General features: G+C 41.8%; 1 protein-coding gene across 2 annotated transcripts in view; it reads left to right on the forward strand.

Annotated features, from left to right (window-relative positions):
- The window catches only part of tbcd (tubulin folding cofactor D), a 370,097-nt gene that overhangs the window by 51,103 nt on the left and 291,459 nt on the right, over window positions 1–27,535 (forward strand). For both annotated transcript variants that reach the window (XM_068057991.1, XM_068057992.1), the window contains exon 7: window positions 23,260–23,389. In XM_068057991.1, coding sequence (XP_067914092.1) covers window positions 23,260–23,389 — 130 coding nt within the window. The remainder of the gene's footprint in view (window positions 1–23,259; window positions 23,390–27,535) is intronic.

A 27,535-nucleotide genomic window follows, 5' to 3' on the forward strand; every position in this document is an offset into this window, starting at 1 on the left:
TATTAAAAATGGGATTCTGATGCGGAAGTGGCGTCCTCCTCATAGACCTGTGGATGAAGAATGGACGGTTAGTACCACCCAAGTATCGCCATGAAATATTAAAGATAGCCCTTGAAATTCATATGGCGGATCATGTGGGTATCCGGAAGACTCAATCATGTGTAAGTTGACATTTTTACTGGCCAGGTCTTTAGAAGGACATGGTGCAGTTTTGCAAAATGTGCCAGATAGTGGGAAAACTGCTACCTGCAATAAAACCGGCATCTCTAATTCGCATACCAGTTTTTGAGGAACCATTTAGTAAGGTGTTGGTAGACTGTGTGGGACCTTTACCGAAAACAAAAGCAGGACATCAGTATATACTGTAATAGAACTGTATTTATTTTCTCTTCGAATGAAAACCGTGTGCCTTTAAGACAGAGAGAAGCTTTTGGATTTCTGAGGCACAGTGTGCCAGCTGCACTTGTTGTCTAGGCCACAACAGGAGAGAGGTCACATGGTGTAATGTTTCAAGTTGACTGTGTAAAAACCGGCTGAAACCAGTTTTGAGAGACAACAGCGAAGCGTGCTACTGACGAAAACAGCTGTCTGTTTCTCAGCAGAAATTCTACAAGGAGCTACAGGCTGAGTTAATTGCCTAAGGAGAAAAAAAAAGCCCTTTTTTGAAGAGACCATTTGTATTGTTGGAGGTATCAAAATTTCTTTTTCTTTACTTCCAATCTGAGTCTTTGCTTCAAGATTGACTCTCCTTGAATGTTTGTATTTTCTGGAATTATCAGTAAAGTTTCGACTGCGAGACTGCCAGTTTTAAAATCCAAGTGGACCCATTACTTGTTTAAAGAATTGTTTGAGGCCTGCTGCAGCCGAAGTGTTTTAAATGTCTATCGACTAAGAGACTATTTCATCAAATCTGTGTGGAGACTTCGAGTGGCATTTGATTATTTTCACATTAGAATACCTCACCATCAGGAACGTAACCCACAAATACTTCTATGTCAGTTATTTATTCTTAAACAGCTAATTTTTTAAAAACATAATTTTTGAAAAAAGAAACCAGTTAACCTTGATTTTTGAGTGTATGTGTGTGAATGGGAGGTTAGGTTAAAATAAGAAGTTATAAGGTCTTTAGACGTAGGTTTATCTTAATAGTGTTTAAGATTTAGATTTAATAAATAGTTAATTTGTTGTTGTCAAAAGATACCTGGTTTGGCCTTTTTTTATTCTGGGGGTTACTAGAGTGTTTAATTTGGCTGTTTTCCAGTTGGGTGGGAAAACTTTAATATGCTGCGACCTGTGGAATGATGGGACTGAATTGACAGTGCATTGCTCCCGCCTCGGTCGTAACAATACTTGCTATTATGGATATGGCTACTCGGTTTCCAGAGGCCATTCTTTTGAAAACAATTTCTGCTAAGGCAATGATAGGCAATGATAGAAAAGTTAACTCAGTTCTTCACTTGATATGGATTCCTGATTGAGATCCAGTTGGATCAAGGTTCCAATTTTATGTCTAAATTTTTCAGGAAGTTGAGTAATCTGGGGGTAACACAGTTAAAGTCCTCAGCATGCCACCCACAGACACGAGGGGCTTTAGAACAGTACCATCAGACCCTCAAAACGATGATCAGGGCATATTGTCATGAATATACCCATGATTGGGACAAAGAGCTAGAATTTCTTTCATTTGCCACCAGGGATTCACCTAAATAGTCTGCGGGTTTTAGTCCTTTTGAATTAGGTTTTGGACATACTTAAAGAAAGGTTTCTAGAACAGTGTTACGACCAGGTGAGAAAGGTGTCAAGAAGTCTTTTACTGTCTTCACTGGTCTTGTTCTAACAGGGTTTAATTTTAAACACAGCTTTCCAATTATAAGGCAAAGAAATGAGCACACCAGATTTTCTTTAGGCTTAAAGAAGATAAGTGAAATTTAGTAAACCTTAAACTTAAACTCTAATGGTTAACGCCTACGGATATGCAATCCGCCCATGCAAGCATGCACACACGACATACATATGCAAATAGGGGTAGAAAAGAGCAGAAGAAAAATAAAATGGAGAGGTTTGAGGCAATATCAGAAGAGTTTCTTGTTTACTGTGTTTCAAGCTCGCTGTAGTCCTTTTGTAGGTAGTCATGCTTTTCGTTGGAGCCCAGTATTCTTCTTAAACCTTGTTCACTGTAGGAGACTTTTCTCTCTTGGGGTTCATGTGTCTTCAATGGTTTCCGAAGCTGCTGAGAGCGAGATGGGAGCAGACAGAAGAGAGGTGTTCTCAGTCTGGGAGAAAACAGCCTTCTGATTTTCAATTCCCTGTTGGAAGTTCAAATTCAAAAAACTCCCAACAGTCAGCTAGCCATGTGACCAAACCGGTCTGACCATGTATGTTTGTGTATTGGGCCATCTTAGCAGTTAACCTGGAATGCTAGCCTTTCCACCTTCAACGGCCGGTAATCAAAAGTCCATTGTGGATTAAATTGGCGCAGGGAATAGCCCCATTGTCCTTTTGAAGTATTGTTTGTGGACATGCTAATGGCTCTCTCCAGCCAAAGTCTCCAATTTTTTTTTAAAGCAAGTTCTTTCTTCACCATCAGCAGTTTAAAATCAATGCTCAGGTGGCAAAACTAATTTTCCTCATTCTTAGCAGGTGGGGAGGGGGGTGGGGGGGCTTGCCTGACAACAGAGGGACAAATCTTCCATGTTAAATTACGTATCAGTGTTCCAGGAGCTTCTCAGGAGATCCTGCAAAGTGGTTCAGGAACACCTCAAAGCTTCACAAGCAACCATGAAGAAATGGGCAGACAAGCATGCCAAGACCCGAACATTTCAACTGGGGGATGAGGTATATGTATTACTGCCTTTACAGGGTGAACCTCTGAAAGCACAGTTCAGTGGTGCATACAGAGTAGTCTAAAGGATTGATAAAGTAAATTATTTGATTGGCACTCCGAATGCTGGAAAAAGAATAGGCTGTGTCATCTCAATAGGTTGAAACAAAATCAGTGCCGGGAGGAGGAAAGCAAGCACAGGTATGTCAGGTAGTAAAGGCAGTGAAGGATGAAAAGGATAGTGGGGATGAGGCAGAAGGAGGCCTAGACAATTCCCAAATTGAACCTCCTACTATCCGGTTAACTAATACTGAATTGTTAGGGAGATTGTACCCTATGCTTTCATGTTTAGATGCAGATCAATGAGAAGACCTAACAAGGCTACTCACAGCATATAATGGAGTCTGTAAGGACAAGCCATGATGTACAACCTTAGCCATACATGATGTGGATGTAGGAGAATCGTCTCCTATAAACCAGCATCCGTTTTGCTTCGGTCCAGAGAAACAGGCCCAGGTAAAAGCAGAAATCCAATACATGTTGGAAAACCACCTAATTGAACCCAGTCATGTTAATGCTTAAGCCTGATGGTTCAATGAGATTTTGCATAGGCTGCAGTAAGGTTCATGCAGTAACAAAGGCAGACTCTTAGCAAATTAGATTTGTTAAAGGGATACTGGCAGGTTTCTTTAACACCCAAGCTGAAGAAGTATTGTCCTTTGTCACACCAGATGGTTTTTTCCAGTGCCGAGTGATGTCATTCGGGCTAAAAAATGCCTCAGCAACTTTCCAGAGACTAATGAACCTCCTAACTGTGTGGTTTACCTTGATGATATGCTGGCATACAGTGACACTTGGAAGGACCACTTGGAACAACTAAAAGCTCTGTGTAGAAAATTACAGTTGACTGATTTGGTGACAAATCTTGCCAAAAGTGAATTTGCAAAAGCACGGGTAACCTACCTCGGGCATATAGTAGGGCAAGGGCTAGTGTTCACTACAGCAGCAAAAGTACAAGCATTGGTGGAGTTCTCTGCCCCTAAGACTAAACGAGAATTCATGAGGTTTTTGGGGATGTGTGGTTTCTATCGCAAGTTTGTACCCAATTTCAGCGCTATGGCTGCTCCACTGATGGATTTGCTACAAAATTAAAGCCAAGGTGGTGTGGTCAGGCTAGTGCCAGTCATCTTTTGAGAAGCTGAAAGCAATTTTGATCGATGAACCAGTGTTGGCTGCCCCATATTTCACTAAGCCCTTCAAGATAGCAATTGATGCTTGTGACCTGGGGGTAGGTGCAGTCCTGTTACAAACTGATGAATTAAGCCAAGAAAGGCCAGTGTGATATTTTTCCAAAAAGCTGATTCGACACCAAAAAATACTCAACAGATTAAAAAGAAATCCTGGCATACTACCAGCTCTTAAACATTCTAAAGTATATGTTTGCCACGGCTACAGGGAGACCCTGGTATATACTGATCATAACCCCCTAACCTTTGTGGAAAAGTTAAAAACCAGAATGCCAGACTATTTCGATGGAGTTTGCAACTGAAGCCCTATCACTTAAAGATTACTTATATTGTGGGGAAGAACAATGTAATTGCTGATGCTTTGTCGAGAATTCAACTTTGCTTTGAGTTATCTGAGCACAAAGATGGTACAGGGAAGAGTGAGTGTGTAAATGTGTTTTAATATTGTTTTCCAAATTTATTTTTTTGGCCACACTATATAATGAAACACATTTAAAAATGCCATTTCATTCCTCCAAGGATGGAGGTGTTTTGAAAGTGCTTCTGTTTTAATATTTTTTCAGGACTTGTGTTCAAAAGACTGGAAATACCTGAGGAGATGCTGGACTTGGTTTTTTTTTGAAGCAGGGTCACTGGATGGACCCTTGGAACTTTGTTTAAAAACAAACACTTACTGGAAGTCACATGTCTTAAGCTAAGTAAGCAGGAGGAGCCTTGCTGACTATTGGAGTTGTTTACAGAGAAGTGACATGTCTAGATTTATGGTGGTCAGGAGTTGGTTTTGTTTTTGAACTGTTTGAATGGGCAGTTGGGGTGTAAGCCTGCTAAGAGAGAGAGAGGCCACCAGCTCATCCTGTTCTATTTCTTCGAGAAACCCTAAGAATCCAGCGTGAGAACTGGGAAAACTGATGCAGCATTTCTCCTGAGAAGCTTCTGCAAGATTTCCTCTCGACATCTCCTGAACGAACTGCTTCTGAAAAGATCCCAGTGACAACCACGTGTCTCATGACACCCTTTTTATGTGTACCTCGAAGCCAGACTAACTGGATCAATCTATATCTTATCCTTTTTCTTCAGGAGTTAACAAGTACTTGGCCAAAATGTTTTTTTATGTTTTCTTTGTAAAGTTGATCTCTGCAGAGAAAGCTTTTTTATTTTTTCTTTAACCGGTGTGTGTGCACACATGTTGGGTTATTTAGAAGGGAATATACTTATACTTTCATATTTCAACTGGTGTGTTAATAAGCTTTGCATCTTTATTGAATGAGTCTTGTTTTATAATTTAATAATTTTGTTTGTTGAAGAAACCTGGTTGGCGGAAGTTTATTCTGAAACTAAAATAAAGTATATAATTGGCCTTATGGGTAACTGGGTAAAACATTTAAATATATTTTGTGACCTGTGGAGAAGTGGAACTAGAGAAAGACAGTACACTCTCCATCCTCGATTGTAACACTGTTTTAAAAAAAAAAGTATTGAATTTTCGTCGAAGCAAGTTGAAATGCTTTATAGGATTGCTTCATTTTTAAATAGTATCTGTTTACAAAATTGGGAAATGCCCCAAGACTATTGTGGGTGACTACTTTAATAGCTCAGACTAAATCTGCTTTGAATTGTGACAACATTGTATTTTTTTTTTGTGCATTACTGTGCAGTGTAATTACAGAGACTTTGTAGTATAAGACTCCAGATAATGTAAATTGGTCATTTCTGGCACCAAAGGAGGCCATTCGGTCCGTCAAGTCCATGCCAGCTCTCTGCAGAGCAATCCAATCAGTCCCACTCCCCTGTTTGATTCCTTAGTTTATTTTCTTCAAGTGGCCATCCAATTTCCTTTTGAAATCATTGATTATCTCTGCCTCTACCACCCTGTATGTAGGGCATTCCAACCCACTGTGTAACAAAAGTTCTTCCTCACATTTCCCCTGCATCTCTTGCTCAAAACTTTCAATTAGAACATTAGAACATTACAGCGCAGTACAGGCCCTTCGGCCCTCGATGTTGCGCCGACCATCTGACCTACACTATTCCATTTTCATCCATATGTCTATCCAATGACCACTTAAATGCCCTTAAAGTTGGCGAGTCTACTACTGTTGCAGGCAGGGCGTTCCACGCCCCTACTATTCTCTGCGTAAAGAAACTACCTCTGACATCTGTCCTATATCTTTCACCCCTCAACTTGAAGCTATGTCCCCTCGTGTTTGCCATCATCATCCGAGGAAAAAGACTCTCACTATCCACCCTATCTAACCCTCTGATTATCTTGTATGTCTCTATTAAGTCACCTCTCCTCCTCCTCCTCTCTAACGAAAACAACCCCAAGTCCCTCAGCCTTTCCTCGTAAGACCTTCCTTCCATACCAGGCAACATCCTAGTAAATCTCCTCTGCACCCTTTCCAAAGCTTCCACATCCTTCCTATAATGCGGTGACCAGAACTGCACGCAATACTCAAGGTGCGGCCTCACCAGAGTTTTGTACAGCTGCATCATGACCTCGTGGCTCCGAAACTGGATCCCCCTACTAATAAAAGCTAACACACCATATGCCTTCTTAACAGCCCTATTAACCTGGGTAGCAACTTTCAGGGATTTATGTACCTGGACACCAAGATCTCTCTGCTCATCTACACTACCAAGAATCTTCCCATTAGCCCAGTACTCTGCATTGCTGTTACTCCTTCCAAAGTGAATCACCTCACACTTCTCCGCATTAAACTCCATTTGCCATCTCACAGCCCAGCTCTGCAGCCTATCTATGTCCCTCTGTACCCTACAACACCCTTCGACACTATCCACAACTCTACCGACCTTCGTGTCATCCGCAAATTTACTAACCCACCCTTCTACACCCTCATCCAGGTCATTTATAAAAATGACATTCAGCAGTGGCCCCAAAACAGAACCTTGCGGTACACCACTAGTAACTAAACTCCAGGATGAACATTTGCCATCAACCACCACCCTCTGTCTTCTTTCAGCTAGCCAATTTCTGATCCAAAGCTCTAAATCACCTTCAACCCCATACTTGCGTATTTTCTGCAATAGCCTACCGTGGGGAACCTTATCAAACGCCTTACTGAAATCCATATACACCACATCCACGGCTTTACCCTCATCCACCTGTTTGGTCACCTTCTCGAAAAACTCAATAAGGTTTGTGAGGCACGACCTACCTTTCACAAAACCGTGCTGACTATCGCAAATGAACTTATTCTTTTCAAGATGATTATAAATCCTATCTCTTATAACCCTTTCCAACATTTTACCCACAACCGAAGTAAGGCTCACAGGTCTATAATTACCAGGGCTGTCTCTACTCCCCTTCTTGAACAAGGGGACAACATTTGCTATCCTCCAGTCCTCCGGCACTACTCCTGTCGACAATGACGACATAAAGATCAACAACAACGGCTCTGCAATCTCCTGCCTGGCTTCCCAGAGAATCCTAGGATAAATCCCATCTGGCCCAGGGGACTTCTCTATTTTCACTCTTTCCAAAATTGATAACACCTCCTCCTTGTGAATCTCAATCCCATCTAGCCTAGTAGGCTGTATCTCAGTAATCTCCTCTGCCACATTTTCTTTCTCTACTGTAAATACTGACGAAAAATATTCATTTAACGCTTCCCCTATCTCCTCTGATTCCGCACACAACTTCCCACTACTATCCTTGATTGGCCCTGTTCTAACTCTTATCATTCTTTTATTCCTGATATACCTATAGAAAGCCTTAGGGTTTTCTTTGATCCTATCCGCCATTGACTTCTCGTGTCCTCTCCTTGCTCTTCTTAGCCCTCCCTTTAGATCCTTCCTGGCTAGCTTGTAACTCTCAAGCGCCCTAACTGAGCCTTCACGTCTCATCCTAACATAAGCCGCCCTCTTCCTCTTGACAAACGCTTCAACTTCTTGAGTAAACCACGGCTCCCTCGCTCGACAACTTCCTCCCTGCCTGACAGGTACATACTTATCAAGGACTCGCATTAGCTGCTCCTTGAATAAGCTCCACATTTCGTTTGTGCCCATCCCCTGCAGTTTCCTTCCCCATCCTACACATCCTAAATCTTGCCTAATCGCGTCATAATTTCCTTTCCCCCAGCTATAATTCTTGCCCTGCGGTATATACCTGTCCCTGCCCATCGCTAAGGTAAACCTAACCGAATTGTGATCACTATCGCCAAAGTGCTCACCTACATCTAAATCGAACACCTGGCCGGGTTCATTACCCAGTACCAAATCCAATGTGGCATCGCCCCTGGTTGGCCTGTCCACATACTGTGTCAGAAAACCCTCCTGCACACACTGGACAAAAACAGACCCATCTAAAGTACTCGAACTATAGTATTTCCAGTCAATAGTTGGAAAGTTAAAGTCCCCCATAACAACTACCCTGTTATTCTCGCTCCTGTCGAGAATCATCTTCGCTATCCTTTCCTCTACATCTCTGGAACTATTCGGAGGTCTATAGAAAACTCCCAACAGGGTGACCTCTCCTCTCCTGTTTCTAACCTCGGCCCATACTACCTCAGTAGACGAGTCCTCAAACATCCTTTCTGCCGCTGTAATACTTTCCTTGATTAACAATGCCACACCCCCCCCCTCTTTTACCCTCTTCTCTGTTCTTACTGAAACATCTAAATCCCGGAACCTGCAACATCCATTCCTGCCCCTGCTCTACCCATGTCTCTGAAATGGCCACAACATCAGGATCCCAGGTACCAACCCATGCTGCAAGCTCACCCACCTTATTCCGGATGCTCCTGGCGTTGAAATAGACACACTTTAAACCAAGTTCTTGCTTGCCAGTGCCCTCTTGCGTCCCTGTAACCTTATCCCCTACCTCACTACTCTCAACAGCCTGTAGCATTAGTTAATGGGAACAGTTTTTCCTTGTCTAACTTATCTAAACCTGTCATAATCTTGTATACCTCTATTAAATCTCCCTTCAATCTCCTTTGCTCCAAGGTGAACTACCCCAACTTTTCCATGCTAACCTTGTAACGACAATCCTCCATCACTGGAACCATTCTGGTAAATCTCCTCTGCACCCTCTCAAGGCCCTTCACATTCTCCCTGAAGTGTGGTGATCAGAACTGGACGGAGTATTTCAGTTGGGGCCTAACCAAAGATTTATAAAGGTTCAGCATAACCTCCCTGCTTTTGTACTCAATGTCTCTCTTTATGAAGCTGGGAGTTATCTGGCATTGGGAGTAATCCAGAGATCATTTCCATCAAGGTCCTACTCTTCAATTTCCTCCCTAGCTGCTGAAAATCTGACCATAGGACCTTAATACCTGCCCTTGCTGTGTTGTTGGTACCAACGTGTACTGCAAATTCTCGCTCACTCCCTTTGGCCTGTAGAATGTTCTGCACCCTCTCTGTTCTTTACCCTGGCACCAGGGAGGCAACACACCCATGTGGACTCGTGGTAACTATTACAGAAAGTCCTGTCTGGCCCCCTAACTATGGAATCTCCTATAACGACTGCATTTCTACACTTTGCTGCTTCATCGTGTGCAATACTTTGCCCATTGGTGCCATGGTCTGGACTGCACTCCTTCAAGGTGTCGTCACTCCTAGCAGTCTCCAAAGCTGAGTACTGGTTTGAGCGTGGCACACACCCTGAAGACACCTGAACTTCCTACTCTACGGATGGCCACCCACTAATTATCCTGAACTCTTACTGCCTGTGGGGTGACCACTTCCTGGAACATACAAACCAGGAAACTGTCCTGCTCCCTGATGCTCTGCATTGGTTCTAGCTGCCCCTCAAGCTCGGAAATCCTGAGCTCAAGTTGAAGCAGCTGGAGACGCTTCCTTTTAATTTTTCAGCTCCTAATTTGAACCAGTACCTTAGTTTAGAGAGAGCAAAGAGAAAAATACTCACTGACCAATCACTTACCACTTTCTCTGACATCAAACAGCGTTTTGCTTTAAAATGCAGTCAACTCTGAAGCTGCATACCTCCACTAGGCCCGCTCCTTTTATTCTGCTGTCTCAATGTGCTCTTCCCCTCGGCCCGCTCCTTTATCCTGCCACCATCTTGCTGTACTCTCTCTCAGGCCCGCTCATTTATCCTTATCTTTACCTTTATTGCAGCATCATTGTATAGTTTGAGTGTTTCCTTTGTATCTTGGGATTCTTTAATTCATGCAGAAATGCCTGAAAAATGAAGCTGATGATTTCTGAGATGCTGATTTTCGTATTCAGTGTTCTCTCTTTATGTCGCTGTGTTGATGTTGATTCTGTTCCCAAACTGCTTCTGTTTAATACACGTGGTTGGCTGGTGGCTGATATCCATGTTGACAGTAGAAGGGGAATTTTAACCTGGAGCAATACATGTGTTTGGGTATGGATTGTGGAGGAGTATTAGAGGTGGTTACAACAGATAAAAATGTCAATGCATGGTGAATCTAGCTCCAGCCCGCCAACTTCCAGGTTTAACTGGAGTGTGTTAGGCTACTTTTTTTTCGTTCATTCACGAGATCAGGGCATAGCTGGCAAGGCCAGCATTTATTTGCCCATCCTTGTGTCTTGTGTATAAGCCTCTCTGGAGATGTGGGTTGCCTATTAACGCATGCTAATCGCTCAATTAGTGTGATATTTCATTTGACTGTTGAATTTAATAGTGCATCCATGGGTTTTTGGGCCTTCTGAAACTCGCCAGTGAAGGCAAAGCATAAAATTAGTGGCAATTGAGGGGGCTGAATCAATCTCAATGAAATATTGAAATAAATTCTCAGCAGTTCCAGCTGCGTTCTTAGCTGCCAGTGGGATAGTGTTTGTTTAGTTTTTTTGCTGAGAGGTTACTTTCTACACTTCAGAGGTTTTCACAAACCGAGCAGGGTAGATGGTGTAAATCTTTTAATTGTGTCTCGGTGGTTTGATTATATGCAGGTGACAGGTGTTAATTGGGGTCTTAAGTTGAGCACTTATACTGGGACACTCACTGGGACTAGTGGAGGATTTGAGTGAGGAGCTATGTGTTTGTAATCCTTTTATTCTGCACCATAAATGTGAAACTGAGTAAATATAGGCTCCAGTATTATCCTTCCATAACAAGCTTTCTGGAATTTAACATGGTAACAGAGGGTGGTTGCCTAAAGCTGAAGGTTGGAAAATAGGAAAAAAAGTTTTTGGATACAAAACTAAAATCTCATGGGCTATTGTGGAAAATATGGCAGAAAGCAAGTGTAAATTGTCAGGGTGTGATTGCCCTTGGTGTTCTGAGTCAGAACCATATGACCAGTGGAAGAATGAAGTAAATATTTGGACACTGGTTACATTTCTACCAAAAAGGACACAAGTATGGCTTTGGCGTTGTCACTTCCTATCAAAAGTAAAATCAGAAGTAAAATGTTTTCTGAACTGGATGCTCGTCAGTTGGATACTGATGAACGGTTGGATCTTCTTTTAGAATTCTTCGATGAAATTTACGAAGATGACCTATTGAATACGTGCGGGGCATGGTCAGACTTTGATAGATTTCTGAAAACAGATGGAAATTCATGGAGGCATATATCATGGACGTCAATAGACTGTATAAAAGATTGAGAAAATTCAATTTGGAGATCCTGGTTCAGTGCTATCTTTTAAATTGCTAGATTGTGCTTGGGTGTTGCATATAGACAGGCTCCTGGTTTTAACTGGGGTTCGGTTCTTGGACAAAGATTCCCTGTTGGACCAAATGTCTGCGGCCTTAAAGAAATTCCGGGGGAAATGGTCATTTCCTGCACTCCTGGTAGAACAAGCAGGGCACTCCATGGTGACACAAAGAATGGAGGACTCAATGTTTACTAGATTTAGAAATAATCCAGATACTGGAAGCAGGCATAAGTACAATAGAAGACTTCAAGACAGGAGGAATGAGGATGAAAGCACCTTTAACAGGTTTGAATATTACAGTGGAAGACAGAATTGGAACAGCAAAGGCGAATGAATCGCAGGAATGCTCAAGCATCAGTTAATAGGTGCTTCAGATGTGACTGAAAGTATCATTCTGCAGTGAACTGCCCTAAGCAAAGGGGCAGAGTCTTTGAAATAACATATAATGGGATGGGTAATAAATGCTGGCCTAGCCAGCGACGCCCAAATCCCATGAACGAATAATAAAAAAAACATAATGCAGAGAATTCTGAGGCAGAAGAGGGAGATACCGATGGATCTGAATGAATTGTACTAGTCACAAGCAGTTTTAGTCCTGTGAGGAATGTGTTGGATGCAAATTTGTTCAACCGTGCTGGATACTGCTTGTACGTCGACAGTATGTGGAACTGATTGGTTACAGGGTTATCTGGATTCACTCAGTAGTGAGGATCGATGCAAGGTTAAGGAGTATAAAAGTACTACCAGCTTTAGGTTTGGTGATAACACATTGAAGTCAGTGAAGAGAGTAGTAATCCCATGTAAAATAGCTGGGGTAAGCCACTTTAACAGTACTCATGAAGTCTCCAGTGAGTTCCTTTTACTGTTGAGTAAGCCTTCAATGAAAAAGGCACAGATGAAACTTGATATGGAGCATGATAAGGCAAATGTTTTTGGGAAGCCATTGAATTTGCAGTTTACCCAGTCAGGGCATTATTGTATCCTTTTAACAAAACCTGATATTTCTAGTCAGAGTGTGAGAGAAGTATTGATGGCATCAGGTGTTGAGAATTAGAGAGATAAAAGGCAAATTGTCTTAAAGTTGCACAATTTGCTCACCCTTCTTGTCAAAGATTAAAACCCCCACTAAAGGATGCAGATGTGAGTGATGGAGAGTGTACAAGGGTAGTCCAAGAGATTAGTGAAAAGTGTGAAATTTTAAAAAGTGTCTGAGGACACCATCACGTCCTATTTTTAGCCTTCCATTGGCACGTGACTTTATCAAGGTAGTTGCCATGGATTTAAAGGTATGGGACAAAGCAAGAATATTTTCATTCTACATTTTATAGACCTAGCAACTAGATTTAGTCTTTCTACAATAATAAATAATGAAGACAAAAGGGTGATTATAGACAAAATTATGGAGCAATGGTAGGGATTGGGCTTGGGCACCAGCTAAGTTTCTGACTGATGGAGTGGGATTTGCCAATGACTGGTTCAGGGATATGTGTGAAAACATGAACATTGCGGTTATGAATACTGCAGTTGAAAATCCTTTCAGCAATGGGTTTTGTGAAAGAAATCACGCAGTGGTTGATGAAATGTTACATAAAATCTTAGCTGACCAGACGAACTGCAAGTTGACAACTGCCCTGGCATGGGTGGTTCATGTGAAGAATTCGCTACAGCTGCTTGGAGGATATAGTCCCCATCAATTGGTCTATGGGCAGAATCCCACATTACCTTCTGGAGTGTATGACAGTCCTCCTGCTCTAAAAGATACTACAATTAGTTCCATTTTTTTTCTCCACATTTGAATGCTTTATATTCAGGGAGACAGGCTTTCATCAAGGCTCAGAAAATTCGAAGAGCTCTGAGGCATCATGTAAGGCCATCTGAGGCAGAATTTAGTTGAGATTTGGTGTATTATAAAAGAGAGGGCCATAGGGAATGTAAGGGCACTGGTAAGGTCATGGGTCGTGATGATAAGACAATAGTTATCAGGCATGGAAATCAAACTGTGAAGGTTCATTTCTTGCGATTAATTGGGGTTGATAACAAAATCTCAGAATCTGAGCAGCTGATAGAGGGAAAAGAGGCACCTTGTACCTCTAATATTTGTATTTTGTGATGAAGGTCCTGAGGCATAGAATATGGCAGATCATGAGTTGGATAGCAATGTAACCAATCATGATGCTCAGGAAAGAGCTATCCACAGGCCGATTGCCCCGAGGAGGTACTCTGGTGTCATATATTCCAGAGGGGTCTAATAAATGGAGGAGTGCAACAATTGTGGGACATGCAGGAAAATCTACAGGCAAGTTTAAGTCTTGGTTAAATGTTCCAGATGATGGCCAGGAAGCTAGAGCCATGGACTGGCAGAGTGGGGTGAAAGAGTGGAGGGTAAGAAAGTGCAGTGCAAGTTTTGATAGTGGGTCTGGCAGTGACTTGCATAAGGAAGCGATCACGTACTGGAGAAAGAGCTCCCATAAAGTGCAAGGGAGATCTTCCAGCATTAGTCCTGAAAGACATCAAAGTGCTGTTGGAGGCTGTAGTTTGAACAGATTCCACAATGAAATGAAATAGAACTAGCAGCAGAAGTCCTCATGATCGTGAAGTTTTAGTGGCTGCCAATGAACTTGAGGATAAGTTAATAAGAGAAGCAAAACAAAAGGAATTAGAGAGTTGGAAAGAATTTGGAGTTTATTCTGAGGTACCAGAAAGGGGCCAGCCAGCCTTGTCACATAGATGGATTTGTACTGAAAAATCCTTCCCGATGAAACATAAGGTTAAAGCAAGGCCAGTTGCAAGAGGTTTTGAAGAGCGACTGGGTGATACCGATGTTAGAGTGGACACTCCCACAGCTGGAAAAGTAATCTTGCAAATCTTTTTGGCCACATATTCATGGGAGTGTACATCCATTGACATAAAAGCTGCATTTCTGCAAAGTGATGCACTTCTTTCTGAAAAGCACTTGAACCCACCTAAAGAGGCAGCAGATGCAGAAGGAAAATTATGGAAACTGAACAAATGCGTCTCAGGCCTTAATGATGCATCCAGGGTATTTCTCGGTGAGATCTGTTTTGTTGAAAATTGGTTGTGTGCAGAAAGGTACAGCAATAATTATGGGGGATTTTATCCTACATATAGACTGGAAAAATCAGATGGGCAGAGGTAGCCGAGATGAGAAGTACATCGAATGTTTTTGGGATAATTTCTTGGAACAATACGTTCTGGAGCCAACTAGAGAGCAGGCTATACTAGACCTGGTATAGTGCAATGAGATAGGATTAATTAATGACCTCATAGTTAAAGTAGCAGCAATCATAATATGATTGAATTTTGCATTCAGGTTGAGAGAGAGAAGAGTGAGTCCAAGACTAGTTTTTTTAAAGGGCAATTATGAGGGCATGAAAGCAGAGCTAGCTAAAGTGAACTGGCAAATCGGGTTAAGGGATAGGTCCATAGAGATGCAGTGGCAGACATTTAAGGGGATATGTCAGAATACACAGAATAGATGCATTTCAATGAGAAAGAAAATTCCAAGGGTGGGACCCACCATCCATGGTTCACTAAAACAGTTAAAGATAGTATCAAACTTAAAGAAAAAGCCTATAATTGCACAAAGATGGGAGGCAGGTCAGAAGATTGGACAGAATATAAAGAACTGCAAAGAATGACTAAAAGATTGATAAGATAAAATTAGAGTACAAGAGAAAGCTTGCAAGAAATATAAAGACAGATACTAAGAGTTTCTATGGATGTTTTAAAAAGAAAAGTTAACAGTGAGCATTGGTCCTATAGAAAATGAGTCTGGGGAACTAGTAATGGATAATAAGGAGATGGCAGTTGAATTGAACAGATATTTTGCATTGGACTTCACTATTAAGGATACAAGTAACATCCCAGTGTTAGCTGTAAGTCAGGAAATGGAAGGGAGGGAGAAACTAAAGAAAATTACAATCACCAGGAAAGTGGTACTGAACTAATTGTTGGAGCAGTGGGCTGACAAGTCCCAGGGTCCTGATGGACTTCATCCTAGGGTGTTAAAAGAAGTGGCTAGTGAGATAGTTGATGCGTTAGTTTTAATTTTCCAAAATTCCCTAGATTCGGGGAAGGTTCTGTTAAATTGGAAAATAGCGAATCTAACTCATTAATTCCAAAAGGGAGGGAGACAGAAAGCAGGAAACTACAAGCCAGTTAGTTTAACATCTGTCTTAGGGAAAATGTTAGAAGCTATTATTACAAATGTTATAGTAGGTCATTTAGAAAAATTCAAGTTAATCAGGCAAAGTCAACATGTTTTTGTGGAAGGAGTTCTTTGAGGGAGTTACATGTGCTGTGGATAAAGAGGAACCAATGGATGTATTGTACTTAGATTTCCAGAAGGCATTTGATAAGGTGCCACATCAAAGCTTATTGCAGAAGTAGGTTGGAAAGTAACTTGTGAAGAGGACATAAAGGGGCTACAAAGGGATATAGATAGGTTATGTGAGTGGGCAAAGACCTGGCAAATGGAGTATAATGTTGGAAAGTGTGAAATTGTCCATTTTGGCAGGAAGAATAAAAAAGAAGCATATTATTTAAATAGTGAATGATTGCAGAGCTCTGAGATGCAGAGGGATCTGGGTGTCCTAGTGCATAAATCACAAAAGGTTAGTATGCAGGTACAGCACGTAATTAGGAAAGCTAATAGGATGTTATTGTTTATCGCAAGGGGAATTGAATACAAAAGTAGGGAGGTTATGCTTCAGCCGTACAGGGCATTGGTGAGACCACGTCTGGAGTACTGTGTACAGTACTGGTCTCCTTATTTAAGGAAGGATGTAAATGCGTTGGAGGCAGTACCGAGAAGGTTTGCTAGACTAATACCTGGAATGGGTGGGCTGTCTTACGAGGAAAGATTGGACAGGCTAGGCTTGTATCTGCTGGAATTTAGAAGAGTAAGAAGCAACTTGATTGAAATATATAAGATCCTGAGGGGCCTTCACAGGGTGAATGTGGAGAGGATGTTTCCCTTTGTGGGAGAATCTAGAACTAGGGGTCACTTTTAAAAATAAGGAGTCCCCCATTTAAGACAGAGATGAAAAAATGTTTCTCTGAGGGTCATTTTTGGAATTCCCTTCCTCAAAAGACAGAGTCTTTGAATATTTTTAAGGCAGAGGTAGATAGATTCTTGATAAGCAAGGGGTTGGAAGGTTATCGGGGGTAGGTGGAAATGTGGAATAATCAGTTCAGCCATGAGCTTATTGAATGGCAGAGCAGGCTCAAAGGGTTAAGTGGCCTATCCCTGCTCCTAATTTGTATGTTCAACAAAAGGCAGATCCTGCAATATTTTATTGGTATCATAAAGGGAAACTTTCAGGCATCTTCATGATGCACATTAATGATTTCTTATGGGGTGGTACTACAGATTTTGAGAAATATGTTATTCATAAGATTAGGGTAGAATTTAAGATTGGGAGTCAGGCTTGTGGGGCTTTTAAATATATTGGTTTAGATATTAAGCAGACTAAGTCTGGAATAAGTTTCAATCAACAATCCTATTTAGAGTGTTACTTCCATCTCAGTTAATCATGTTAGGTCATTACAGAAAGATGATCTATCTAAAGCAGAGACTGAGCAATTGCGAAGCCTGGCAGTCAGTTAAACTGATTTTGTTCTCAAACTAGGCCCGATGCTAGTTTTGATGTGCTGGAGTTAAGCACGATGATGAAACATCCAAAAGTTGAGAATGTTTTAAGGGCAAATAAAACAATGAAAAAACGAAACCTGGGGAAATGTGTACTGAAGTTCCCAACCTGAGGCGACCGAAAGAACACGAAGCTAATAATTTTTAGTGACGCTAAACATGGTAATCTTGCTGATGGGTGTTCAAGTGCAGCTGGTTTTATAATATTTCTGATGGGTGAAAATGGGAAATGTCCTTTAGCTTGGGAGGCTAAGAAAGTAAAATGGGTCGTTAAAAGCATGTTAGCTGCAGAAACACTGGGTCTTGTGGAGGCAGTGGATACAGGGTTCTATTTGTCAAATATTTTGGGTGCAATTCTGAACAAGGGGCACCCTGAAGATAGGATACCCATTGAATGTTATGTAGATAATCGTTCTTTGTGGGACAATGTATACTCTACAAAAAGTGTTGTGAGAAAAGATCACGTATTGACCTTGCTGGCTTGAAACAAATGCTGGAGAGAAAGGAAATCTCTACCTAATTGGGTTGATGCAAGTCATCAGCTATCCGATTGTTTCACAAAGGAAATGCTATTACAAAGAAATTGTTAGAGTTGCTAGAGGAGGGGTGTCTCACAATGTCATGCTTTGTACCCAATATGGAATTTACTTTTTTAATTTTGATTCCCTGATGCCATATTCGGTCTAATACTGCCTTGATGTCAAGGGCAGTCACTCTCACCTCACTTCTTGAGTTCAGCTCGTTTGTCCATGTTTGAACCAAGGCTGTAATGAGGTCAGGAGATGAGTGGCCCTGGTGGAACCCAAACTGAGCGCCACTGAGCAAGTTATTGCTAAGCAAGTGCCGTTTGATAGCACTGTTGATGACACCTTCCATCACTTTACTGATGATCGATGATAGACTGATGGGGTGATAATTGGCCGGTTTGGATTTGTCCTGCCTTTTGTGTACAGGGCATAACTGGGCAATTTTCCACATTGCCGGGTAGATGCCAGTGTTGTAGTTGTACTGGAACAACTTGGCTAGGGACGTGGCAAGTTCTGGAGCACAGGTCTTCAGTACTATTGCTGGAATGTTGTCAGGGCCCATAGCCTTTGCAGTATCCAGTTCCTTCAGTCGTTTCTTGATATCACGTGGAGTGAATTGAATTAGCTGAAGACTGGCATCTGTGATGATGGGGACTTCAGGAGGAGGCCGAGATGGATCATCCACTCAGCTTTTCTGGCTGAAGATTGTTGCAAATGTTTCAGCCTTATATTTTGCACTGATATGCTGGGCTCCCCCATGATTGAGGATGGGGATATTTGTGGCGCTACCTCCTCCTGTTAGTTCTTTAATTATCCACCACCATTCACGACTGGAGCTTAGAGCTCATCCGTTAGTTGTGGGATCGCCTAGCTCTGTCTATCGCTGTTTGGCATGCAAGTAGTCATGAGTTATAGCTTCAACAGGTTGACACCTCATTTTGAGGTATGCCTGGTGCAGCTCCTGGCATGTCCTCTGCACTCTTCATTGAACCAGGTTTGGTCTCCCAGCTTGATGGTAATGGTAGAGTGGGGGATATGCCGGGCCATGAGGTTACAGATTGTGATTGGGTACAATTCTGCTGCTGCTAATGGCCCATAGCGCCTCATGGATGTCCAGTTTTGAGTTGCTAGATCTGTCTGAAGTCAATTCCAATTCGCAAGGTGGTAGTGCCATACAACACGATAGAGGGTATCCTCAATGTGAAGATGGGACTTTCTCTCCACAAGGACTGGTCCCTCCTACCAATACTGACATGGACAGATGCATCTGCGACAGGCAGATTGGTGAGGACAAGGTCAAGTATGCTTTTCTCTCTTGGTTTCCTCACCAGCTGCCGCAGACCCAGTCTAGCAGCTATGTCCTTTAGGACTCGGCCAGCTCGGTCAGGTGCTACGGAGCCACTCTTGGTGATGGACGTTGAAGTCCCTCACCCAGAGTGCATTCTGTGTCCTTGCCACCCTCAGTGCTTCCTCCAAGTGCTGTTAATGTGGAGGAGTACTGATCCATCAGTTGAGTGGGGGGTGGTAGGTGGTAATCAGGAGGTTTCCTTCCCCATGTTTGCCCTGATGCCATGAGACTTCATGGGGTCCGGAATTGATGTTGCGGACTCCCAGGACAACTCCCTCTTGACTGTATACCACTGTACTGCCACCTCTGCTGGGTCTGTCCTGCTGGTGGGACGGGACATACCCGGGGATGGTGATGGTGGTGTCTGAAACATTGTCTGTGAGATATGATTCCGTGACGTTGACTATGTCAGGGTGCTGCTTGACTCATCTGTGGGATAACTCTCCAACTTTGGCACAAGCCCCCGATATTAGTGAGGAGGACTTTGCAGGGTCGACAGGGCTGGGTTTGCTGTTGTTGTTTCCGGTGCATCGGTCGATGCCGGTGGTCCATCTGGTTTCATTCCATATTGAACTGTGTCAATGGTTTGGATCCTATGCAGGTGAAGGGTGTTAATTGGGGTCTTAGTTGAGTACTTATAAGCAGTCACTCACTGAGACTGGTGAAGGGTTTGAGTGAGGTGCTGCATGTTTGTAATCCTTTTACTCTGCACAAAAAATGTGAAACTGAGTAAATATAGGCTCCAGCATTATCCTTCCATAACCAGCTTTCTGAAATTTTAACATGGCACTTTGGCTGCCTGAGATTAGGCCTCAGATCAATGACTAATTTGACCAGCACCCCTGCCCTCAACTCTTTAATCATTGAATCCTTCTAGGGCTCTGCTGTTGACATCCGGGATCTCCTAATTGGTGGCCTGCAAATGCATACGACAGGTGACTAATTGCATGTTTGCCAGTTATGTCAAGTTCACCTGCGAGTTTGTGGGTTTGCAACTCTGGTTAGCTTTCCGTAGATGTGGCAATCCGTGCAACCCCAGATCAACCTGGAGCATTACGCACCATCCTGACTTGGAAATATATTGCTGTTCCTTTAGTGTAGCTGGATCAAAATCCTGGAACACCCTCCCTAACGGCACTGTGGGTGTACCCACACCAAATGGACTGCAGTGGTTCAAAAATACAGCTCACCATCACCTTCCCAAGGGCAATTAGAGAATGGCAACAAATGCTGGTCTTGCCAGTGACGCCCACATCCCATGAAAGAATGAAAGCTCAGCCGCAAGGGCTTCCACTCAATCAATGTGCAGCTGGCGTGTAACCACAAAAAGGCACTTCCACACCAGATTACCAGGAAGCTGCTGACGTGTTTGGACCTGCAAGCAGACTTGAGGTGTGGCTGCTCGGAGACCATGGATATCCACTTCAGACTTGGATGATAACACTCGATGAAGCCCTACAGTGCTACAGTGAAAGCCTTATGACAACCAGATGTATGATCGTATAAGCCATCGGTGTACAGTCATGGCGTGCTGCGCTGTGCACAACATTATACAGCAGCAGGACTGCAGGAGAAACATGGCAGAGAGTTGGCATCCTCTTCAGACTATTCTGAGGAGGAGAAAGGCGATAGGGAGGAGGAAAGTGATGATGGCAATGCACTATTGGTTTTTCACATTGCTGCCAGGGTTGCTGATAATGCAAGGTTTTCTTAGGTTGCACTAGTGGACACTGTCTGATGTGGACTTTCCACTATGGACCATGCTACCACCATCCGTTCTTGCTCACTTGCAAAGTGTGACTCACCAGGGAGGTATAATTGAAATGTAGTACAGCGTTGGCTAGTCTCTAATCCACCATTTAACTTCTTGTTCCTTTTGTTTTGCAAACTCCAATTCCTCACAATTCCATCTTTGGATTGACCCTTTAAGTGCTGGAGTTGAGATCACACCTGCTGCTACAGTTTGGATGCCAAAGCTAGAAGTGAAATGCAAATGATTGGTTGAGTTAAAAAGTCACAGACGAAGCACTGAACTTACTTCCGGGTTTCCTTTGTGATATGAGATTCTGAGCGCCCCCCCACCGCACCCCCCCCAGCAACCATTGCATCTCCGAGTAAATATCATGCCTCAGGTCTCCCGTATAATAACCATTCCAATCGATAATTGAAACTACTTCCTTGGTCCAGCAGTAAAGAATTCCTGTCACTGACATTCTTATCAACCTTAAAAAATGTAAAGGGACAATAGATTGTCATGGAGGGGAAAAAAATAGCACCTGTCGAATTTAAGAAAGTGATAAGTTTAGATTGAAGAAGACAGGAAAATGTTATGCTTTCAAACAAATCTTATTTTGCCTTGCTTGTGGCAATTTTAGGCAAAATTGCTACTTTGTTCATTATTAATTGATTTGATGCACTTGCAATTTACATCAAAATTAGTTCAGGAAAAATTGCTTAACGTCAGAAGTTATTGTGGAAACTGGAGGAAACTTTGAAAAAAGGCAGACAGATTCACACAGATTTTTAATGATAGATACTTATGGTGATAAATGTCTGAGGTTAAATGATCTTCTAGAAGGTAGCAATATCACTTGAAAGGAAACATTTTTTGTGACTGACATCTTTGATAGAGTACAAGCTGAAAATTAAACCTAAAATTTAAGTTCGAAACAATACGTTGGATCTGTTTCTGATATTTAGCTCACGCTGCTCAAGTCACAATTACAATCAGTTCTGGTAGTTTTGGCCATGTGCAGTAAATAAACATTTAGCACCATCTAGTGGGAAATAACTTTAACAACAGGAAAAGAAATGTAATATCAATTTTCCATCCATTAAAAAAAATAGATGTCAACATAATTAATGTGGCATCCTCATTCCATCGTTTGTACATCGATGTATATGTTGTGGTCTATAGCCTTTAGCTTAAATGAGAGGAGTAAAATTGTGCTGTGTGGTTTGCACTTCCAGGCATGTTAAAGTGCCTTAATAAAACCAACACACTCACGTGGGCATTGACTTCTTTTGGTTAAGCCACTTCGAGTATATTGCACAACTTAAGTACTAGTTCAACAACAATGCATCTTGTCATTCCTTCATTGTTGTTAGAGATATAATAAAGGTATGAGCTTTGAGCTTGCAAAAATATAGTGCTTAACCTTTGATCTTGTTTATAAATGTTTTACTGTATGTTTTTATCTTCCTACTAGAAATAAAATTGAACCAAAGTCAATGTACTTGTACTATGAGGACACTGTTGCAGGTTCCTTAAATAGTGAAATTGCTGTGTCAGCTTTGGCTCAGTTGGTAGCACTCTCATCTCTGAGTCACAAGGTTGTGGGTTCAAGTTCCCCTACAGGACTTGAGCACAAAAATCAAGACCAACATTCCAGTGCATTACTGAGGGAGCACTGCACTGTCGGAGGTGCCATCTTTCGGATATGATGTTAAACGGAGGCGCTGCCTTCCTGCTCAGGTGGAAGTAAATAAATCCCATGGTACTATTTCAAAGAAGAGCAGGGGATTTATCCCTGCTGTTCCGGCCAATATTTATCCCTCAGACAACATAAAAACAAACATCATCTGGTTTGTGAGAGCTTGCTGTGTGCAAATTGGCTGCTGTGCCTCCTACATTATAACGGTGACTATGCTTCAAAAGTACCTCAATGGTTGTAAAGCGCTTTGAGACCTCCGGTAGGCGTGCATATATGCAAATCTTCATTTTATAGAGAATAAAGCTTCATGGACTGATCTTAGTCCAGTTTATAGCATATGGGAAGGTATTTCTTGTACTGATATGTCTTGTTTGCACCAATTACCAAAGTTTTACCTGAAATACTTCACCTTTACATAAGCTTGTTCTATAAAGTTAGCATATTTCTTGTGTAGCTGCTGTCTTTTTGACATGGCACGTTATGGAAGACTGGATGTCATTATTTTAGGATTTCTTGTCAGTTTATCCTTTAGGTGTAACTAAAGGTTTAAATAATCACAAATACTTGGTTTCAGAACTATTAATTTTGAGTTTTTGTTCTGAACAGGTTTGTAACTCGCCCAGATGTTAAAGAGAAAAGATTGCCAGATTTCTTGGATTGGGTGCTGACCTCATTATCTAAAGCCGGTCAGACAATGGAAGGCATGGTTGTGATAGATGGAATGCTTCAGGCTCTGGTAAATACTTGATCACATAGGTCACCTTTTAATTGAGATAACACTTTAAATACTGAATGTCCAACAATATTTCTTTTTCTTGTATAAAATATTGCAATAATTGTAATTAAAATATTGTAATAAGAAAATAAGTAACCTTTGCCTTCCCTTTCGCTTCAAAAATATTTATTTTTCTCTTTCCTCCTTTGATCTCTCAACACTCTTCAGTGACGAGTAGAGGAGTCAGGTGACCTTCTGGGCTCCTTCTTGAGCAACTGTTTGTGAGGAGGTGTGCAAAAGTGGCATAGGTTGATGCTTCCTCTTTATTTATTTACTTATTTCTTCCTTACTAATGGTTTGTCTGAGTTGGGAATGTATCAAATGAGGAACATAAATGTCGTTGGGCATATTTGCCCTTGAGTTAGAAAGTTATGGATTTGACTGCATAATCCAGATCAACATTCCAGTTGCAGTTCAAGTACAGTGAAACTGTTTGGATTTAGGAGTTCTCCAACTTTTCTCCCTCAACCACCACCACCAAAAACAGATTAGCTGATGCTGAATGATTAAAAAGGTGCATGTCATGTGATATAAAATGGCTTCACCTTGCACAATAAATGGAGATCTGAATCTGGTTTTATCAATGCATATGAATCTGTAGTCCATCTGTTACAAATTTCATGACTGTTCACATTTCATGTTGCACACTGACGGTATGCAGCTTTTTCTTTTAAAAAAAAAACCCAGAACTATGACATACATTCCATAAATTGTTTGATCTTTGAATTTTAGTGCTTAACTGTCATTCGAGAAACAATGCTCAATATTTCAGGGTATGATTCACCCAAGTTGTGCATGACACAGATACCATAATTCCATATAGACTAGAAGGCATGAAAACTTTTGCCCTGTAAGTGCAACGTGAAATGACAGTTATGCAAGTAGTGCCTCAGGGAATCTGTTACCAAAGTACATGTACCAAGTTATTGTCCTACAATTGACAACTTAATATTAACAATAAATATTGAAATCTGTTCCTAACACTGCATTGTCAAAGATAATGGCTTATGCTGACTGGAAAGTAATTGCATCTCCAGGGATAACTTGCTTGGTTATTTGAGATAACTTTAAAGAAGATTTTTCTTTCCTTACACTACTTTTCGTGCTCCATAACTCTGTTTTTTGTTGGACGAATAGGTCACGTGCAAATGTTAGATGAAGTAGGTGAAGTTTTTGTCGATCATCTTTAACTGAAAGTGTCATCATACTTTGCAGTCCTGTCCCATAGGGAAAAACTGGGAATGTAAGACACATACATCATATCCACAATAATTGTCAACAAAATCACACATGCACACTGGTATAATTTCTGTGATGTTTTATGGGGTAAATTGGTAATGATTTGAATATTTTATGTGTTGCATTGATCTTGACATGAGTACTTATGTAAATTGGTCACTTCTGCATTATTTTTATTTGTGTGGCGATAATAGATTTGTATTTCAGTTAGAATTTGGATCAGTCAAGAGCCTAGATTTTCTGATTGTTATTCTATTTGGCGCAGCTGGTGATATAATGCCAATCAGAAAATCTAGGTTGACGCATTCACCAAAATATCATTAGGAAAATGGATTATGTAATTTGCTAAATTATGCAATGAAACTACTCTTTGAGTTTCATAACTTCGTAATCTGTGATTTGTTTTGGGGAAACTTGCTCCTGACATGACTCTGGATAATGTATCCTAATTAAATTTAAGGTCCGAACAAGAAATTAAATTAAAATGAAAGCAAAATACTGCGGATGCTGGAAATCTGAAATAAAAACAAAAGTGCTGGAAATACTCAGGTCTGGTAGCATCTGTGGAGAGAGAAGGAGAGTTAATGTTTCTGGTCGGTCACCTTTCATCAGAACTGTGCTTCTCTCTCCACAGATGCTGCTAGACCTGCTGAGTATTTCCAGCACTTTGTTTTTATTTAAGAAATTAAACTATTTGTGGAGTTTTTTCCTTGTTCCCATTTTGCTATACATTTTTCCTGTTCTGTGCTAGCTCTTGCCTGTAGCTATGAGTGCTAGTTTCTCACTGAATTTTTATCCTTTCTTGTTCTGAAAATTACGTCTCATGCCTAAGTAGGGTTTGCATAGGTTCAGGTAGTCCTCTGGTACCTTGTTCAAGAGCCCATCTTCATGTAAGGACCGAGATGGTAAGTGTCAGCAAACTAACCCTAGATGCTTGCCATCTATGCACTTATTGTGGCGGTGATACTTAGCCCCTTACCAGATTCTGCCTGCCTGCCTATACTTTCCCATGCCTGCTTTGCCCAAACTGCCACAGTGGCGACACATCTCCTCTTCTCACCAAGTCGCACCTTTGTCTGAACCCTATTCCTCTGGTACTTTCTCCTCCTTCTTTGAGCACCTTAACTTGTTTCACTCCTCAAGCCTCAACTTTAAAATCCTTGTTATATCCTGTCCAACTACCCACCCCACCCCCAAGTTTCTCTGAGATATCCTCTGTCAACCTCTGTCTGTTGCTCAACAAAACCTCATTCTAGGTGATTTCAGGGAGCTCCCATTGCATTCTCTCCTCTGAATTCACTGTCGTTCCCAAGCCATTTCTCCATGCAATTATCTTGCTCAAATTCATGACCAGCCCCTGAACCTCATGATCTGTTGTTGTCTCCATACTTCTGTGGTCTAGATTGCTGACATGGCTCTTTCTGACCACTTGTAACCAGGGTTGCCCACTCATTTTTGAATGTATTCCCAGAGATTTCATCACATGACCTCTCTCCACTTTCCTGCTGTACTGTGCCCACCACTGAGTGCCCAACATGCTGATCCTCATGTTGCATGGCCTTTCCATGCCAATTGGAAATCAAGCAGACTGTTTATTACCTTCTTGGATCATTCTTGACTCCTGTGATTTTCATCCCTGTTGCAGTAGTGTCTTGGAGGTGAATCAACAATGACTTATATTTATGTAGCACCTTTTAACATAATGAAATATCCCAAGGTGCTTTACAGGAGCATTATAAAACAAAATATGACCCGAGCCACAAAAGGAGATGTTAGGTCAGATGACCAAAAGCTTGGTGAAAGACGTAGGTTTTAAGGAGGAAAGTGAGGGGAAGAGGCTTAGGGAGGGTATTCGAGAGCTTGGGGCCTAGGCAACTGAAGGCACAGCCACCAGCGGTTGAGCAATTAAATTCAGGGATGGAAAAGAAGCCAGAATTAGAGGAGCACAGAGATATCGGAGGATTGTGGAGCTGGAGGAGATTAAAGATAGGGAGGGGCGAGGCCATGGAGGAAGTTGAAAACAAGGATGAGAATTTTAAAATCATTGTTTGACCTGGAGCCACTGTATGTTACTGTGAGCACAGGGGTGATATGGAATGGAACTTAGTGCGAAATAAGACACTGGCAACAGAGTTTTGGATGACCTCAAATTTATGGAGCTTAGAATGTGGGAGATCAGCCAGGAATAGTCAAGTCTAGATGTAACAAAAGCATGAATGAGGATTTCAGCAGCAGTTGAGCTGAGACGAGGGCGAAGTTGAGCATTGTAATGGAGGTGGAAATAGGTAGTCTCAGTTTATGGCACGAATATGAGGTCGGCAGCTTATCTCAGGGTCACATGTGGCACGAAGGTTGTGAGCAGACTGGCGTAATCAGACTGTCGTCAGGGAGAAGAATGGAGTTGGTAGCTAGGGAATAGATTTTGGAGTGGGGACCAAAAGCAATGGCTCAGTCTTAATATTTAATTGGAGGAAATTTCTGCTCATCCAGTACTGGCAGTCTGATAATTTTGCAACAGTGGAGGATTGAGAGAAGTGGTGGTGAGTAGAGCTGAATGTCACCAGCATACATGTAAAAACTAATGCTGTGCTTTTGGGTCATGTTGCTGAGGGCAGTATGTAGACAAGAAATAGGGGGCCGAGGATAAATCTTTGGAGAGGCACCAGAGGTGATAGTGCAGGAGGAGAAGCTATTGCAAGTGATTCTTTGGCTATGATTAGATGGATAAGAATGGAGCCAGGTGAGAGCAGTTCCACCCAGCTGTATGACAGTGGAGAGGCATTGGAAGAGGATGATGTGGTCAAACGTGTCAAAGGTCGCAGACAGGTCGAGAAGGGTGAGGAGGGAAAGTTTACCTTCGCCACAGTT

This window comes from Heterodontus francisci, chromosome 26 (genome assembly GCF_036365525.1).
Source record: "Heterodontus francisci isolate sHetFra1 chromosome 26, sHetFra1.hap1, whole genome shotgun sequence".
In the NCBI taxonomy this organism is placed as follows: domain Eukaryota; kingdom Metazoa; phylum Chordata; class Chondrichthyes; order Heterodontiformes; family Heterodontidae; genus Heterodontus; species Heterodontus francisci.